The sequence below is a fragment of the Brassica rapa genome, chromosome A03 (genome assembly GCF_000309985.2).
Source record: "Brassica rapa cultivar Chiifu-401-42 chromosome A03, CAAS_Brap_v3.01, whole genome shotgun sequence".
Taxonomy (NCBI): domain Eukaryota; kingdom Viridiplantae; phylum Streptophyta; class Magnoliopsida; order Brassicales; family Brassicaceae; genus Brassica; species Brassica rapa.
Genome location: NC_024797.2, coordinates 29250753 through 29267474, shown reverse-complemented (window position 1 = coordinate 29267474; position 16722 = coordinate 29250753). Strand labels below are relative to the sequence as shown.

Here is a 16722-nt window from a genome sequence, read left to right as displayed (position 1 = left end):
TTCTAAAATCCCTGGAAGGATTGAGAGATCTCAGCAAATGGCTGCTACAAGTGAGAAACAGAACAACAGCTCAAAGCCTCCTCCTACGCCTTCTCCTCTGCGCTTTGTTTTAACTTTTAAGATTTCAAGTTTCGATTTTGGTGATACCCTTTTGAGATTCGTCACCGTCCAGTGTAGTTACACACTTGAATCCGTTTTCTGATCAGTAATTCGTTGATGGTGCGTGTCCTTTGTTGTCCGTTGCATTATTTGTTTGGTCAGAATCGAGTCAGCTACGTTGCCAGGATCTTAACATGATCTCTTTGGCATTGTATTTTTTTTTTTTTTTTTGAATGAATGTTAAATTTATTCACCAAAAAAAGCCTTATTACAACTAGTGCATACTTTGTTGCAAAGTTATTTGCATACTAATCCTCAAAAAGATAAGACTATAAGCTAATTACATTCTTGTTTGAAACCAAAATTGCATTAGCACCTCCATTCCTCTCCCTCCTTTCTTCTGCACCAATGTGATTCTGTTTCTGATCCCCTTCTCAATCATCTTTTTTAAAACCGGTAGAGGCATCATCTTCTCTCCATGCTTCAGCTTATTTCTTTTTCTCCATAAGGCATATAACACAGCTTGGAAGGCATATCTGGTACAGAGTAAACTCTTCTTCTCTCTAGTCTTGTCAGAAATAATGGATATTATCTCAGACCAATCAACAGTGAAATCTTGGCGCAACAATCCTTTAGCTAGGAACTCCCATACCTCAGCTGATATATCACACTCAAAGAACAGATGGTTCCTCGATTCCGGAGCATTATGACAGAGAACACACATATCGTTACTCCCCCTACTCCACTTCACGACTCTGTCCATGGTCGACATTCTATCACGAACAGAGAGCCACGCCATAAACGCAAACTTCGGAGTCGCCTGTGTAAACCAGATACCCTGCGCCCAGCTACATAAAGGTTTCTTATCTCTCAAGATCTGCCAAGTTTCCTGAGTAGAGAACTCCAACTTATAACCCGAATCTCTTCTCCATAGACTCCTATCAACCTCTTCTAGACTTGAATTACTTCTAATGATAGCCAACTCATCTTCTATATCATTTAGAATGCTTAATCTATGCCTTCTTCTTCTTCTTCGACCATATAGCACAGCATCCTCTACCGTCGCATTCTTCCCCACCCCCATATCAATAATTCCTCTAGCACCCAATAAGTCCATAAGAACTCCTTGTCTAGACCAATTATCATACCAGAAAGAAATATGCCTCCCATTACCTACTTCAACCTTATAAAACAGCTTTGCAACACTTCTCAGTTTAAGCATCTTGTGCCACATCCAAGAGCCCATCTGCATCTTCACGTTAACTTCCCAAAAACTTCTTCCTTTTAGCAATTTTGCTCTAATCCACTTCCCCCAAAGAGATGATCCTGTTAGCATTTTCCATATCAGCTTTAGACCATAAACTTTATTTACTACTCTCAAACTTCTGATCCCCAAACCTCCTTCTCTCTTGGGACAACATACGTCTGTCCAAGCAACCTTGGCATTTGTAGATTTAAGAATTGGCCCGGTCCAAAGAAAAGCTGAGCATATTTGTTCAACTTCCTTAATACAACTACAAGGCAGTCGAAATACTGTTGCCCAAAAGTTAACTATACTGGTGAGAACAGAAGTTATCAATTGGAGTCTTCCGGCATACGACAAAAACCTACAAGTCCAGGAGCTTATTTTACCTCTTATCTTCTCCAAAAGAGGACTATAGTCTTGCTTCTTCATCCTTTGCGTCAAGAGGGGAAGCCCAAGATATCTCACAGGAAGTTCACCATCATAAAATTTGAAGTTTCTCAAAATACTCTGCTTCTCAATCTCTGAAATTCCCGCCATATAGATAGTAGATTTCTCCACACTAATACTCAATCCCGACCACACCTCAAACTCATCAAACACAGATAATACACCTTGGATAGACTGCTTTGAACCCTCCACAAACACCATCAGATCATCTGCAAAGCACAGATGAGTGATCAAAAGCTCTTGACACCCTGGATGATATTTAAACCTTCTCTCCAATATCCCACTATCAATTTTCTTTGACAGAACATTCATGCACAACACAAATAGATAAGGTGATAATGAGCAACCCTGACGAAGTCCTTTAGAGCTTTGAAAATATCCTGCAAGATCCCCATTGACTTGCACCGAGAACGAAGGACTCGTGATGCATAGTTCAATCCAATGGATGAACTTATTAGGAAACCCCAGTGCACTTAGACTCCGCAAGACAAACATCCATTGCACTGAATCGAATGCTTTGGAGATGTCAATTTTCATAAGACACCTTGGAGACACTTCATCTTTATGATAATCTTTTACGAGTTCCGAGGCTAGCAGAACATTTTCCATCAACAGGCGACCTTTAATGAACGCCAATTGATTCTCCGTGATGATCTGAGGTAGAAGCTTCTTAATCCTATTCGCCACAATCTTAGAGACAACTTTATATAGCACGTTACAGCATGCTATTGGCCTGTAATCCCTCATCTCTAGTGAATCCAGCTTCTTCGGGATTAAGGCCAGGACTGTGGAATTAATTCCCTTAGGGAGGAAACCAAACTTAAACACAGACTGCACCGCAATGGTGAAATCATGCGCAATCACTGACCAAGTAGTCTTAAAGAACTCTGCAGGATAACCATCGGGACCAGGTGATTTATTATTAGGCATAGCAAATAAAACTTTGCGGATTTCCTCAGCTGTAACTTCTTCCTCAAGCATTCTACAATCTTCCTCCGAGCACTGAAAATCAAGCAGATTCTGCAACTCTTCTAGACTTGCTCCCTGAAAATTCTCTGGTATGCGATTAAGAAACTCTGAGAAATAACTGACTGCCTCCTGTCCGCATGAGTATTCACCACATTACCATTCTTACATCTGATTTCACGAATCATGTTCTGAGCCTGCCTAGATTTGATAGCTCTATGAAACGTCTTATTGTTTTGGTCCCCCACATCCAACCAGTGAAGCTTTGCCCGTTGCTTTAGGAAATCCTCCTCCAATGTCGCAACATGTAACCATCTTCCATAAGCATCAGCTTCTTCCTTACTAGCTTCTTCACTAGGATTTGCTAACGTGTAGTTCTGCTTTGCGCAAAGCGAATCAAATGCCTCCTTAGCTCTTTTAGATAAATCCCCCAGCTTATCTCTACCCATTTCTCTAATCAACGGCTTCAAACTCTTTAGTTTCTTTGAAAAGCGAAACATTGCCGAGGTAGAAAGAAAAAGACGCTCTGTTCCCTCCCAAAACTCACTAACCATAGGAAGAAAGGAAGGAAGACTACCCATAGCATTGACATACTTGAATGGTCTCTTTATTTTCTCTTTGGGAGGAAATAACTGGACCTGGCACCTCATATGATCAGAGTATCCACCAGATTCAAACACTGAATACGCATTACCAAACCTGTGAAGAGCTTCTTCATTTAGCAAGACTCTATCCAATTTCTTGCAAATAATGCCTTCACCTCTCTTATTACACCAAGTGTACCGAGGACCCTGGTAGGCCATATCAGTGAGGCGACATCTGAGAACTAAAGATTGAAAATCCCTCATACCACAAGAAATTCTTCCACCATTCTCAAACGTCGAGCTTTCTTCCCCTTCCAATATCTCATTAAAATCACCCAACACCATCCAAGCTTTCTTCTGAAAAATAGGCGAATCATGATGATGAACTAGATCCATCCACAGAACCTTCCTCTCTTCTACTTGATTACTAGCATAAATGCTAGTACAGAAAAACCCCTCTTCATTTTCCATCTCAACCCTTACCGTTACTAACTGATCCGTCTTATATACAGGAGTTATTCGGACCGAATCCCTCCACAAAAACCATATTCTACCTCCTTGACTATCTTCATAATTGGTAATAGAGGACCAATCACTGAACATAGTACTCAGAATCTTTTCTGCTTTTCTCTCCTTTACCATAGTTTCCAAGATACAACCAAACTTGAACTCCCTATTATTTATCCACTCTCTGACCACGGAATGCTTCAACTCTTTAATAAACCCACGCACATTCCATGAAAAACACGCCATATTTTAGAATCTACGGCGAGAAACCCTTTTACTCTTAAGATTTACATCCGGAGCTTTAGGCTTCTGCACACGCTTTCCCCCTTTTTGCATTCCTGCTTTCTCTTTCTCTCTCGATTTTTGGTCCAGTAACTCATCCTCTATCATATCTTCCTCTCTAACTTCTAACTCTTCATCCTCCTCATTATTACCATCCTCCAGTTCTGTCAAGTCTTCCTTCTGCATTTCACCTTCCTCAATTTCATCCACACTCAAAACTGAAAACTTTGAAGCCGAGATGACCGCAACTGTCTCAGTTCTAGGCGTTTTCAACGAAGCTCTTCCCACTTTATCAGGTGAAACATTCAACCATTCCTTCTCCTGTACTGACCCACTACCAGATCCTTCTATAAGCTCCTTTAGAGCTATATCTTCACTGCCCTCCTTATCACCCCTCTCAGCCTGCTTTACTTCCATAATGCCAACGTCAACAGTGGGAATACGGCTTGCTGGCGAGCCCACTTTTTCACTAACCCCTCCCTGCTTCTTGTCTCTTTTCTTCATCACACATACCTTCTCACTATGACCCCATTTCTCACAATTGTTACATCTAGAAGGTAACCAAGGATAGTAAAATTGGGCTGTAAACTCCTTTCCTTCTATCACGAAATCAATCTCCTTTGGTAATGGCTTTGACACATCCACATTCACAAACACCTTCGCCTCCTCAAAATTTGAGCAAGCTAATGTTTCTGGATGCAGATACACAGGAAACCCCACCGTACTCGTCATAAAACTCAGAACTTCCCAAGAAAACAGATGCAGAGGCACCTTACTCAAATGAACCCACATCGGAATGACCTCCTCCTCTTGCTTCTCTTCCTCTGTCTTTGAAGTCCATTTCTTCACAATCATAGGAACTCCTGCTATATTCCACATCCCTCTCTTGATTATTTTCTCACGAGCCTTCTTATCTTTGATCTTAAATCGCATAGTAGTAGCATTGACATCATATACCTCCACTTTAGATGACGGATCACCATATTTCCAGATCTTGTTAACCACCATGTGAACCTTTGCTATGTGGGGAGCTATATCCAGAAACTTCCCTACAACGAAATCCTCCCACAATGGAGTAGCATCAGATAGCACCTCCTCAGGAATTACCACCCGATGCTTCCCCTCAATCGATTTAACCACAACATCGTATTTCTTCAAGCTTCGTTTATCCTGCGCCGCCTCCACCCATTTCAAACCCCCTTCCTTCAGATCTCCTGTCAGATGTTTTTCCTCACGTATCCCATCTTCGCGAACCTCTTTATTACTCTCCGACGGACCAGATGAGCCCGGCGGCAAAGCCGAAATCATCGGAAACTTTCGACGCGTATCGCAGTCAGAATCGCCTAAAATTTCGCCTCAGTCAAAACGCAGCGTTCTACTGATCATTTTTCCTCTTTGGCATTGTAATGAAGATCCTTGTAACCGAATCATGGTTATGCCACTTAGATCTGTGAGAGAACTTTAGTCTCATTGATAAGATCTTGTGGTCTGTTAGTTTGATCTGATTGGCTTGACTGAAGGTTGCTGATGTGAGTGTAAAGGTATTTACTATTTTTGCTGTTTGTGTCAACATGAGTATCTTGATCTCGGGAGGAGCTGGTTTCATGCATTGGCTCTCACTTGGTTGATAAGCTGATGGAAAATGAGAAGAATGAGGTTTGTATATTTCTACTCTCTACAGAAATTGACATGTCTCCTATGTTTGTGCATTGTTTTGATCAGTTATTGTAATATATTGGCTGTATTATTCTGCTCCAGGTCATTTTTGCTGATAACTATGTCACTGGATCAAAGGAAAACCTCGAGAAGTGGATCGGTCACCCTAGATTTGAGCTTATTCGTCACGGTATGAGACCCACACTCTTATTTTCATGTGTGAAATATTGTCTTCATGTCTGAATATTTGTTTTCCTTTTTTTTTTTTTTTGTTGGGATTGAAATGTTAGATGTTAGGGAGCCTCTGTTGATTGAAGTTGATCGGATTTACCATCTTGTTTGTCCTGCCTCTCCTATCTTCTACAAGTACAACCCCGTTAAGGTTTGTGAGGAAACATATATATGTTCTTAATTAACATCCATCAGAAGCAATAGTTTTTCTCTAAATATCTAATCTGTTTTCTGCAGACCATCCAAACCAATGTGATTGGTACACTGAGCATGTCAGGCGTGTTGGAGCAAGGTTCCTGCTGCTCCCTATTTGTTAATCAAATCTTCTTTTTTCATCTCTAAACATTGTGTTCTTCTCTTAAAACAGAATCCTCCTCACCTCGACCTCGGAGGTCTATGTAGATCCTCTCATCCACCCTCAAGCTGAGAGCTACTGGGGAAACGTCAACCCTATTGGTGTTCGGAGTTGCTACGACGAAGGCAAGGCAAGCGTGTTGCTGAGACATTGATGTTTGACTACCCACAGGCAACATGGCATTGGTCAGTTTTGTGTATGTTTACCCCCCCCCCCCCCCCCCAAAAAAAAAACTCACCGCATCACTTAACATTAAGATTCTCATTGAGTCATTGTGTCCATTTGCTATTTTGTAGAAATCCGCATTGCTAGAATCTTCAACACGTATGGTCCTCGGATGAACATAGATGTTGGGCGTGTGGGGAGCAACTTCATTCCTCAAGCACTTCGAGGAGACGCATTGACAATTCAGAAACCAGGGACACAGACTCGCAGTTTCTGTTATCTATCAGACATGGTGGAAGGAGATGATACTGGCCCTATCAACATTGGTAACCCAGGTACTCCTTATAAAAAACACTATGGAGGATCGTATCTTTCTCATTGTTTAGGCTTGTGTCTTTAATCTCTCTGTTTGTTTCTTAGGTGGGTTCGCAATGGTGGAACTGGCTGAGACGGTTAAGGAGGTTATAATCAGTTTTGTCTGAACCATATGATGAATCTTAATTGAGTTTTAGTTTCCTGTTGTTTGGTCTTAATTGTTGGGTTTCCCTCCTTAAGCCCAAAACTAATCAAATCATAATCAAGCCTTAGCCCAAGAAGAAGAAGTATCTAGAGGAAGAAGAAGAGTGTGGAAGAAGAAGTGTGTAGAATGTGTTTAGGATAAGATCAAAAGAAAGTTCTAGAAGTAGCTTGTACATACCCCTCACTAGTATAAATAGGGGTGTTTAGTTCTCTTGTAATCATCCAGAATCAAGAAAAATAATAGAGAGAAAACATTTCAGCAAGAGTTCTAAAAATCTCCAAGAAATCTCCAAACACAAGCTTTAGTAGAAAAATCCCTTTCCTAAAATACGAAGGTTATCTCAAACAAAAACCGTCTACATTCCATCTTAACCTCTCGAAGAAAATATTATCCGCTAACTTTCTCAACAACTGGTATCAGAGCCGAGTTACCGGTTATCTTTGAAGAAGTGAAGATGGAGGCCACCGTTACCTTTGAAGGTGATATGTTCAAGCTCACGACGGACAACTTCTCTTATTGGAAACCGATGATGGAAGATCATCTTTATTGCAAAGATTTGCATGAGCCCATCATCATGAAGGATAAGCCGGAAGGAAAGGATGATAAAGCATGGGAGATTCTTAATAGAAAAGCGGTTGCCGTAATACGCAAGTATGTCGACCGATCTCTCTTTGAACATGTCTCTACCTACACAAATGCTTTTGAATTATGGACAAAACTTGAATCCATGATTCAAAAGAAAACACCTCGAAACAAAGCTCTTCTTGTTCGACGGTTGGTAAAGTTAGAGTACAAGGATGGCCAGAGCATGATGGAGCACTTGAACAATTTCAAGGGGATCGTAAATCAACTTAACAAAGTTGATATGAAGGTTGAAGACGAAATGCAAGCCCTTTTACTCCTTAGTTCACTACCGGAGAGTTGGGACACACTAGTTGTCACTCTAAGCAATTCAGCACCGGAGGGAAAGCTTACCATGGACACCGTCACTGATAGCCTTCTAAATGAAGAAGTTCGCAGGAAGGAGCGAGGTTCGAGCTCTTATTCAGAAGCTAACATTGTTGATAGACGGGGTAGAGAAGAGACTCGTGGTCACAACAGAAGCAGAGGACGAGACCAATCTCGAGGAAGATCCAAGTCACGTCCAAGAGTTACCTGCTATTATTGCGGCAAGCCGGGTCACATGAAGTCGGAATGTCGGTTTTTCAAGAAAGACAAACAAACCGGTAATATCAAACCAGACCGGTTCAATCCTACAAAGAAGCATGAAGACAAGACTACCACCATTGTGGAAGACCAGAGCGAAGAATTATATCTCATTGGAGAATGTAATCTTAGCTCTGATGATAGTTCATGGATCGTTGATTCTGGTGCTTCTTTTCACGTCACCCCTCATGGAAGCTTCTTCACAACCTACCAAAGTGGTGACTTTGGTAATGTTCAAATGGGAAATCAAGGAAGAAGCAAGATCGTTGGAAAGGGGGATGTTATTCTTACATCAAACACAGGATGTAAGATAGTTCTCAAGGATGTAAGGCATGTTCCCGACATTCGACTCAATCTCATATCAACCGGGAAGCTTGATGATGCCGGTTTCGATAGCCACTTTGGCAGTGGCAAATGGAAGCTAACCAAAGGAAGTTTGATCATGGCTCGAGGAAGTAAAGAAGGCTCATTATATGTGACTCAAGCCAAGCTTTGCAAGGAAGAAGTAAATGTCGCAAGTGATGACATGGATATATGGCACCGAAGACTCGGGCATATAAGTGAGAAAGGTTTAAACATACTTTCTCGCAAGAAACTTCTTCCCGATATGAAAGGTCTCTCTCTCTCACCATGTCATGATTGCTTAGCCGGAAAACAACATAGAGTCGCTTTCCGAAGATCGTCTACGCCTATGAGAAGAAAGCATATTCTTGATCTTGTGCATACTGACGTATGTTCCATGTCCGAGAAATCCAATGGAGGTGCATCATATTTCGTCACCTTTATTGATGACCATTCAAGAAAGGTGTGGATACATCTTTTGAAAACAAAAGATCAAGTTCTCGATGCTTTCAAGGAGTTTGTAGCCCAAGCAGAACGAAGTACGGGTCAAAAACTCAAGTGTGTTCGATCTGACAATGGTGGAGAGTATCGAGGTCCCTTTGAAGCGTTTTGCAAAGCTCATGGAATCAGAATGGAGAAGACACCACCAAAGACGCCGCAACTGAATGGGCTAGCTGAAAGAATGAATCGAACGATCACAGAAAGAGTTCGGTGCATGCTCTCTCACGCTAAACTACCCAAGCCATTTTGGGGAGAAGCCATAAAGACTGCAGTGGACGTCATAAATCTCACACCATCAGTTCCTTTGGAAGGCGATGTCCCGGAGGAAGTTTGGTCGGGTAAGAAGGTTTCTTACAACCATTTAAAGGTGTTCGGTTGCAGAGCGTTCGTCCATATACCTAAGGATGAACGAGCCAAGCTAGACTCCAAGACTAAAGAGTGCATCTATCTTGGGTCACCTAGAGATGATTTCGGCTATCGGCTTTGGGATCCGGTTAACAGAAAAGTTATCCGGAGCAGAGATGTTGTTTTCTTCGAAGATCAAACAATCGAAGACATCAACAAATTAAAGAAACCAAAGCTAAGGGTTGTAAGGAATGAAGATTCTTATAAGCCCCAAGATCATGAACAAGTGATTGGAGATGACGGCGAAGGGGATCCCATCATGGATCCGAATGGTGATGAAGGTGAAGAAGAAGATCAAGTGGAGCCAGAGGAAGAACATGAGCCAAGAAGGTCTGGAAGAGAGACAAGACCATCTGTAAGATACTATCGAGATGAGTACGTCAATCTTACAGATGAGGGGGAGCCTCAAAGCTATGAAGAGGCCATAGGAGACACTCATAAAGATGAGTGGGTTGAAGCCATGCAAGATGAAATGCAATCCTTGCATGATAATCACACTTACGAGCTGGTGAAGCTACCAAAAGGAAAGAGAGCCTTGAAGAACAAGTGGGTGTACAGGTTGAAGTATGAGGAGAGAAGCTCAAATCCAAGATACAAAGCCCGATTGGTTGTGAAAGGATTCAACCAGAAGAAAGGCATAGATTTTGAAGAAATATTCTCTCCAGTAGTGAAGATGTCCTCTATCCGAGTGGTTCTTGGTCTAGCAGCAGTTCTAGACTTGGAGATTGAACAACTCGATGTCAAGACGGCCTTTCTACACGGTGAACTCGAGGAGGAGATCTATATGGAGCAACCTGAAGGATTCAAGGTTCCAGGAAAAGAAGACTTGGTGTGCCGATTAAAGAAGAGTCTTTACGGCCTCAAGCAAGCCCCAAGACAATGGTACAAGAAGTTTGACTCCTTCATGGTGGACCACAACTTCAAGAAAACCAAGAATGATCATTGCGTTTTCATAAAGAAGTATGAAAGCGGCGACTTTCTCATATTATTGCTTTATGTTGACGATATGTTAATTGTTGGCCAAGATCGCAACAAGATAGCCGCATTGAAGAAAGATTTGGGAAGGTGTTTTGCGATGAAAGATCTGGGGCAAGCGAGACAGATTCTTGGAATGAAGATCACTCGGGATAGACCAAAGAAGCTTTTATGGCTGTCCCAAGAACGATATGTGGAAAGAGTGTTGGAGAGATTCAACATGCACAAAGCAAAGCCGGTGAGCACTCCACTTGGTGGACATTTCAAGCTAAGTTCAAAGCAAAGTCCAACAAGTGAGAAGGAGAAAGAGGAAATGAAGACTACCCCATATGCATCAGCCGTGGGCAGTCTCATGTATGCTATGGTGTGCACCAGACCCGACATTGCCTATGCTGTAGGAGTTGTGAGTCGCTTTCTAGCGAATCCAGGAAAGGAGCATTGGAAAGCAGTTAAGTGGATCCTACGCTATCTACGAGGCACAACGAAGAAGTGTCTATGTTTTGGCAATGGAAAATTGGAGTTGAACGGTTACACCGATGCAGATTGGGCTGGTGATAAAGATTCAAGAAAATCAACATCAGGATTTGTAACTACCTTTGCAAGGGGAGCTGTTTCATGGCAGTCAAAGCTACAAAAGTGTGTTGCCTTATCCACCACGGAAGCAGAGTATATCGCAGCAACGGAAGCGTGCAAGGAGATGCTATGGATGAAGAACTTCTTACATGAATTGGGAGTGGAGCAAGACAAGTACAACTTGTTATGTGACAACCAAAGTGCTATTCACCTAGCAAAGAATCCAACGTTTCACTCCCGCTCGAAGCACATCGACATTCGGCATCATTGGATCCGAGAAGTTCTTGAAGAGAAGCTCATACATCTCAACAAGGTACACACTGACGAAAACTAGTCAGACTTTATGACCAAGATATTACCGATCAAGAAGTTTGAAGATTGCTGCATAGGCACCGGCATGACAACGATTTCGGACTAAGTCGGGAAGGGGGAGATTTGTTGGGTTTCCCTCCTTAAGCCCAAAACTAATCAAATCATAATCAAGCCTTAGCCCAAGAAGAAGAAGTATCTAGAGGAAGAAGAAGAGTGTGGAAGAAGAAGTGTGTAGAATGTGTTTAGGATAAGATCAAAAGAAAGTTCTAGAAGTAGCTTGTACATACCCCTCACTAGTATAAATAGGGGTGTTTAGTTCTCTTGTAATCATCCAGAATCAAGAAAAATAATAGAGAGAAAACATTTCAGCAAGAGTTCTAAAAATCTCCAAGAAATCTCCAAACACAAGCTTTAGTAGAAAAATCCCTTTCCTAAAATACGAAGGTTATCTCAAACAAAAACCGTCTACATTCCATCTTAACCTCTCGAAGAAAATATTATCCGCTAACTTTCTCAACATTAATGATATATTTATACGCATGCAGCTGATTACCCCCAGCATAGAGATAAAGATGGTGGAGAACACACCGGACGATCCTAGACAGAGGAAACCAGATATAAGCAAGGCTAAAGAAGTGTTGAGTTGGGAGCCAATGGTGAAGCTCAGAGAAGGACTTCCTCTCATGGAAGAAAATTTCAGACTAAAATCTAAATTATATTGTAATGAGTCATCCACCAAAAAGAAAATGGCGCAACCATGCAAATTATAACTGTGACATATATAATATTAATTAAGATAACCGGTTTGGCTCAACGATAATAATTGAATGAAACCAAACCATAGATTAAGGAAATAGGGTCGTAAGCAACCAAACCATAGTTTATTTATTTATGCTAAATCATACTCTCCATACACATTCCGATATAATAAAGCTCCCACTGCTACAACAACACAAAAAAAAAAACAAAACAAGACAAGTTAGATCATTCGAGGAATTAAATCGTGGTCTTTTGTTCGAGTAAATCAAAATAACCATAGCAGAAATTGTAATCTGCCAAAAAGAGAGAAGGTAAAGCTTTCACAAAAGAAAAAAAGAGAGGAAAAGAAACATACTTGTCGCCTATGTTACATGGAAACGGAAGCGGGTACGTGGAAGCGGAAGCGTAAGGAAGCGCAGAAGCGAGATTTTTTAAAATATTAGGAAGCGGGTACGTATTGGAAGCGTATATCCATATATAAATAAATATATATATATGCAAAATTTTTAAAAAATTAGGACTAAAAATTATATGATTTAAATTTGAAATAAAACATTTATTCATTTATAATAATTTTGAAATGATTTTATATTAAAACTGTAAAAATACACATAAATTATGTTTACAAAAAATATTATATTAATTATTTTTAATACTTCATAAATAATTGACACTATGTTTCAATATGTGCTATATCTTTAATAAAAAATCTCAATGCATAAAGATAATTTATAGTATTATTTTTGATATTTGTATATTTATAACTCAATATTCATTACTATTAATTTTTTTTATTTTATATAGATTAAAACTATGGTTTTATATTTTATTGATATACATTGTATTTTTTTTTTAAACGGAAGCGTGATTCCAAAACGGAATCATAAGCTTCCAACAGGTTTTTAAAGAGAATATTTTAAAAACGTTTTGGAAGCGAGATTCCGCAAGCTTCCACGAGGTTCCGATTCCGATTCCGGTTCCGAAGCGGGAAGCGGACGTCCGATGAAGCTTCCGTGCAACGTAGCTTGTCGCAGTGCTCATAGAAATAGGACAGGAATGCTAACACCGCTCTTTCAAGGAAGACCACGGCTATTTTAGACTTCGGTTAAGACAACCAACGCTCTTTTGCGGCGGACTGTAGGCATTTTGCATGTTTGTTAGTATTTGCATCCAAATGCAACATCTAAATACTATGTTAATTTTTCTGTTTTTTTTTTTAAAAAAAAATTTGTAATACCATTTGAATACTAATAGTTAAAAATTAAAACTTTCATTATTTATATTAATAATAATAAACTAATTATAATATTAAGATAAATATATTAAAATTAATTTTTATTTTTGGCAGACAATTAAAATTTTGCGGTTCTGGTAAAATATGATTTTGCGGTTTCAGCGGAACAACTTAGTTTTCCAATTTCAGTGAGAAAAATCAAATTTTTTAAGTTTAGGCAAGAATACTAAATTTTTCGGTTTTAACGAAAAATATGATTTTTTTTTTTGGCAGGAAAGCGCAATTTTCATTTATGTGGAAAAACTCAATTTTACGGTTTAAGTGGAAAAGTTCGACTTTCCAGTTTTGGCGGAAAAACATATATTTGCGATTTTGGCAGAAAAATTAAATTTTTGGTTTTGTTAGGAAATTTTGATTTTTTGGTTTTAGGGAAAAACACGATTTTACGATTTTGGCGGAAAAGTGATTTTTTTTTTTGACGGAAACACAAATTTCTGGATTCGATGGGAAAACTTGATTTTTTTTTGTTTCGGTGGAAAACACATAAATTTGCGGTTTTGGCGGAAGAGATTGATTTTTTTGCTTTCAGTGGAAAAACGCAATTTTGAAGTTTTGACAAGAAAATTTGATTTTCAGTTTTAGCGGAAAAACTCGATTTTTCAATTTTGTAGAAAAATTAGTTTTCTTTTATTTCGGTGGAAAAAATCAATTTTGTTGTTTTGGTCGGAAAAATTGATCACCTCCATACAACATAAGATTTAACAATTGAACTCACTGCTTCATCTCGAAGCCCTGCACAAAAGTTTTGTAGATGCATCCACATCCAAATACCATCACACAGAGAAACCCAAACAATGAAGTTAAGTCGAGAACGGTAAATCAAAATCTGTAAAAGGAACAAATGAATAGAGACCCACATACTAGAACCATACACAAACCCAAAAAATCCTTATTTAATATATAATGCATGTTTTATATTTTTTAATCGCTATGTTTATACTAAATATAATTTATTTTAATCTATTTTTTTTTGAGAAAATACTTTATTTTTACCCTATTTTTCTATTAATAAAATAGAATTTCATAGTTAAAATAAATTATATTTATCGTCCCCACAAATTACAATATATTGTTAAGTATATTGTAATGAGTCATCGACCAAAAAGAAAATGGTCTAACCATGCAAATTATAACTGGACATATGTGTCATACGATAACTAATGAATTAATTTCGAAACTATTTCTTTAACCTAAAATAAGTCTTGCATAAAAAAACAAAAAAGAGAAATAATTAATTAAGATAACCGGTTTGGCTCAACAAAAATAATTGAATGAAACCAAACCACAGATTAAAGAAATAGGGTCGTTACACTTTCTTTGTTAATATAGTAATCCTTTACGTTTAGGATAACAAATGTGTATGAACACACACACAGAGATATTTCTTTCTACTTTGTATAATTTTCATTGGCATCGTTAACGCTTTTGTTTCCAAAATCCAATAAAATGGAAATAGGGTCGTTACACTTTGTTTGTTAATGCCTTAAGGACAATATGTGTGTATGAACACACACACACACACACACAACAACAAAAGGGATCTGTTTCATTGTCACAATCTACTTTATATGATTTTGTTTACTATCATTAACTGTTAGTTTTGTTTCAAAAATCCAAATATGGAAAACTACGCATAAGACACTGATGAATCTTTCTAGCTGGCATAAAAAAAGAAGCTGAAATGGATCGTCGCATCCAGAGAGAGATAGAGCGATATGCATGTGCCCACACCTACTAGTCTACTACAGTCTACGTACAGGTTGAAGTAACTTCGTGGTAACTTCTCATCTTCACCTGTCTATATATACGCACACATTGATCGAGATCATTATCACAAATCAAGTTCAGACTCTTCCTTTTTTTCATACTCAAAACCAACTAAAACACATTATGGCTAACAATTTAGATGCAATTTCGAAGGATGACTTTCTGAGTGAGGAGGAGCGTTTGTTCATCCTTAAAGCCGAGGTCGAGTCTTTGAAGGAACTGAAGGACCATACGTATCTCTTTGACGGTACCGTCGACCTAAACGTGCTTGGTATGTGGCTCCTCCATGATCTACTACTACATGCAATATTGATATTTTCTCTATCTTTCTAGATACAACAAAAACTTGTTTATCTTTTCATGAAATTGAAAGCTGCCAAGACTATGAACGCTACACGTGGTCACCTAAAGACATTGGTTGGTACTGCATGCGCATTCGTTATAAGGGCAGAAGATAAGAAGAGAGGTCATGAAGTCCCATCCGGGGAGGTTTTAACGGTCACTATGGAGGATTTCGACTTTGCATGGGGATTGGTTAAGCAGATAGATCCTGCGGAATTTGAAAAAAAAAAAGGTGGGTTTAAACCGCTTCTTAGTTTTTTTTTTCTTTTTGAACTTTGGCTTAATTCATTTCTTAGTTTAAACATCGTCAAGCTTATGCAAATTTCTTTCTTTTCCATGATCTTTTCAGTCCTTCGAAGCCAGCGAGAAAGAGGACGTAAGACTAAGTCAAGCAAGAATATAGTTTGATTCAAAAAAAACATATGGAATAAATTTATTAACATTGAGCATTATATGATGCGTACGTAGTACTTGGCTTGTAAGTGAACTAATATGGGTTTGATGCATATTTTATGTTTTATTCCTCTTTATTGAACTAATATATATGTGGAATTTATTATCTTTCTCTTTTCTTTTTCGGCAAAATGTGTGGATGGTGAATATATGCGTTTGAAAAACATAATGCTAAGCATAACTTGTGTCTTGAATTTTTCTTTCGAAAACTGTTTACCAACAAATTGTAAATAAGCAAACAAAAGTGTCAAACATAAATATAAGTTATAAGAAGAAGAAAATGCAGAGTAAAATTAGTAACCCTATAAACAATTGTAATTACGCACGAAAAAAAAAAGTGGCAAACATAACACATGTAAGTTATATAAATAAGTTAGTTAAACCAAACAAAAAAAGCTTAACTAGTAGATTGGTTCACGTAATGTTGTCACTTGTCGACAAATCATAACATTTCTTCTTTTGTACATACTCAGCTATTTCTATTTAAAACACTGATATTCATTGTTGCACATAATTCGGAAACAGGAGTATGTTAGAAGAATCAAAATAAAGAACTTGACAGTTCAGAAACCGGGGACACAGACCCTCATCAGTTTCTGTTATGTATTAGACATGGTGGATGAACTTTTCCATCATGGAAGACGATGATACTGGCCCTATCAATATTTGTGTGATCTGTGTACGAATTTATTAGTTACAATAAGAAGATCTTCTAAACGAATTTACTTCTTCAAA

The 16722-nt window shown here is 38.8% G+C and overlaps 2 protein-coding genes and 1 pseudogene across 3 annotated transcripts in view; all 3 read left to right on the top strand.

Moving 5' to 3' along the window:
- Positions 1 to 16722, top strand: part of LOC103861975 (putative cyclic nucleotide-gated ion channel 9) — a 64602-nt gene that overhangs the window by 34732 nt on the left and 13148 nt on the right. The window lies entirely within an intron of this gene.
- On the top strand, positions 5703 to 12186 carry LOC103847621 (annotated as a pseudogene).
- LOC117132956 lies at positions 14817 to 16356 on the top strand. Its single transcript, XM_033288577.1, has 3 exons — positions 14817 to 15463; positions 15566 to 15766; positions 15884 to 16356. The coding sequence occupies exons 1-3, from the start codon at positions 15316 to 15318 to the stop codon at positions 15940 to 15942; spliced, it is 408 nt and encodes a 135-aa protein (XP_033144468.1). The 5' UTR covers positions 14817 to 15315; the 3' UTR covers positions 15943 to 16356.

Coding starts and splice junctions, on each gene's coding strand:
- LOC117132956 (XM_033288577.1), top strand. CDS start 15,316: ATGGCTAACAATTTAGATGCAATTTCGAAGGATGACTTTCTGAGTGAG. Junction 15,464..15,565: donor CGTCGACCTAAACGTGCTTG/GTATGTGGCTCC, acceptor TGAAATTGAAAG/CTGCCAAGACTATGAACGCT. Junction 15,767..15,883: donor GGAATTTGAAAAAAAAAAAG/GTGGGTTTAAAC, acceptor TGATCTTTTCAG/TCCTTCGAAGCCAGCGAGAA.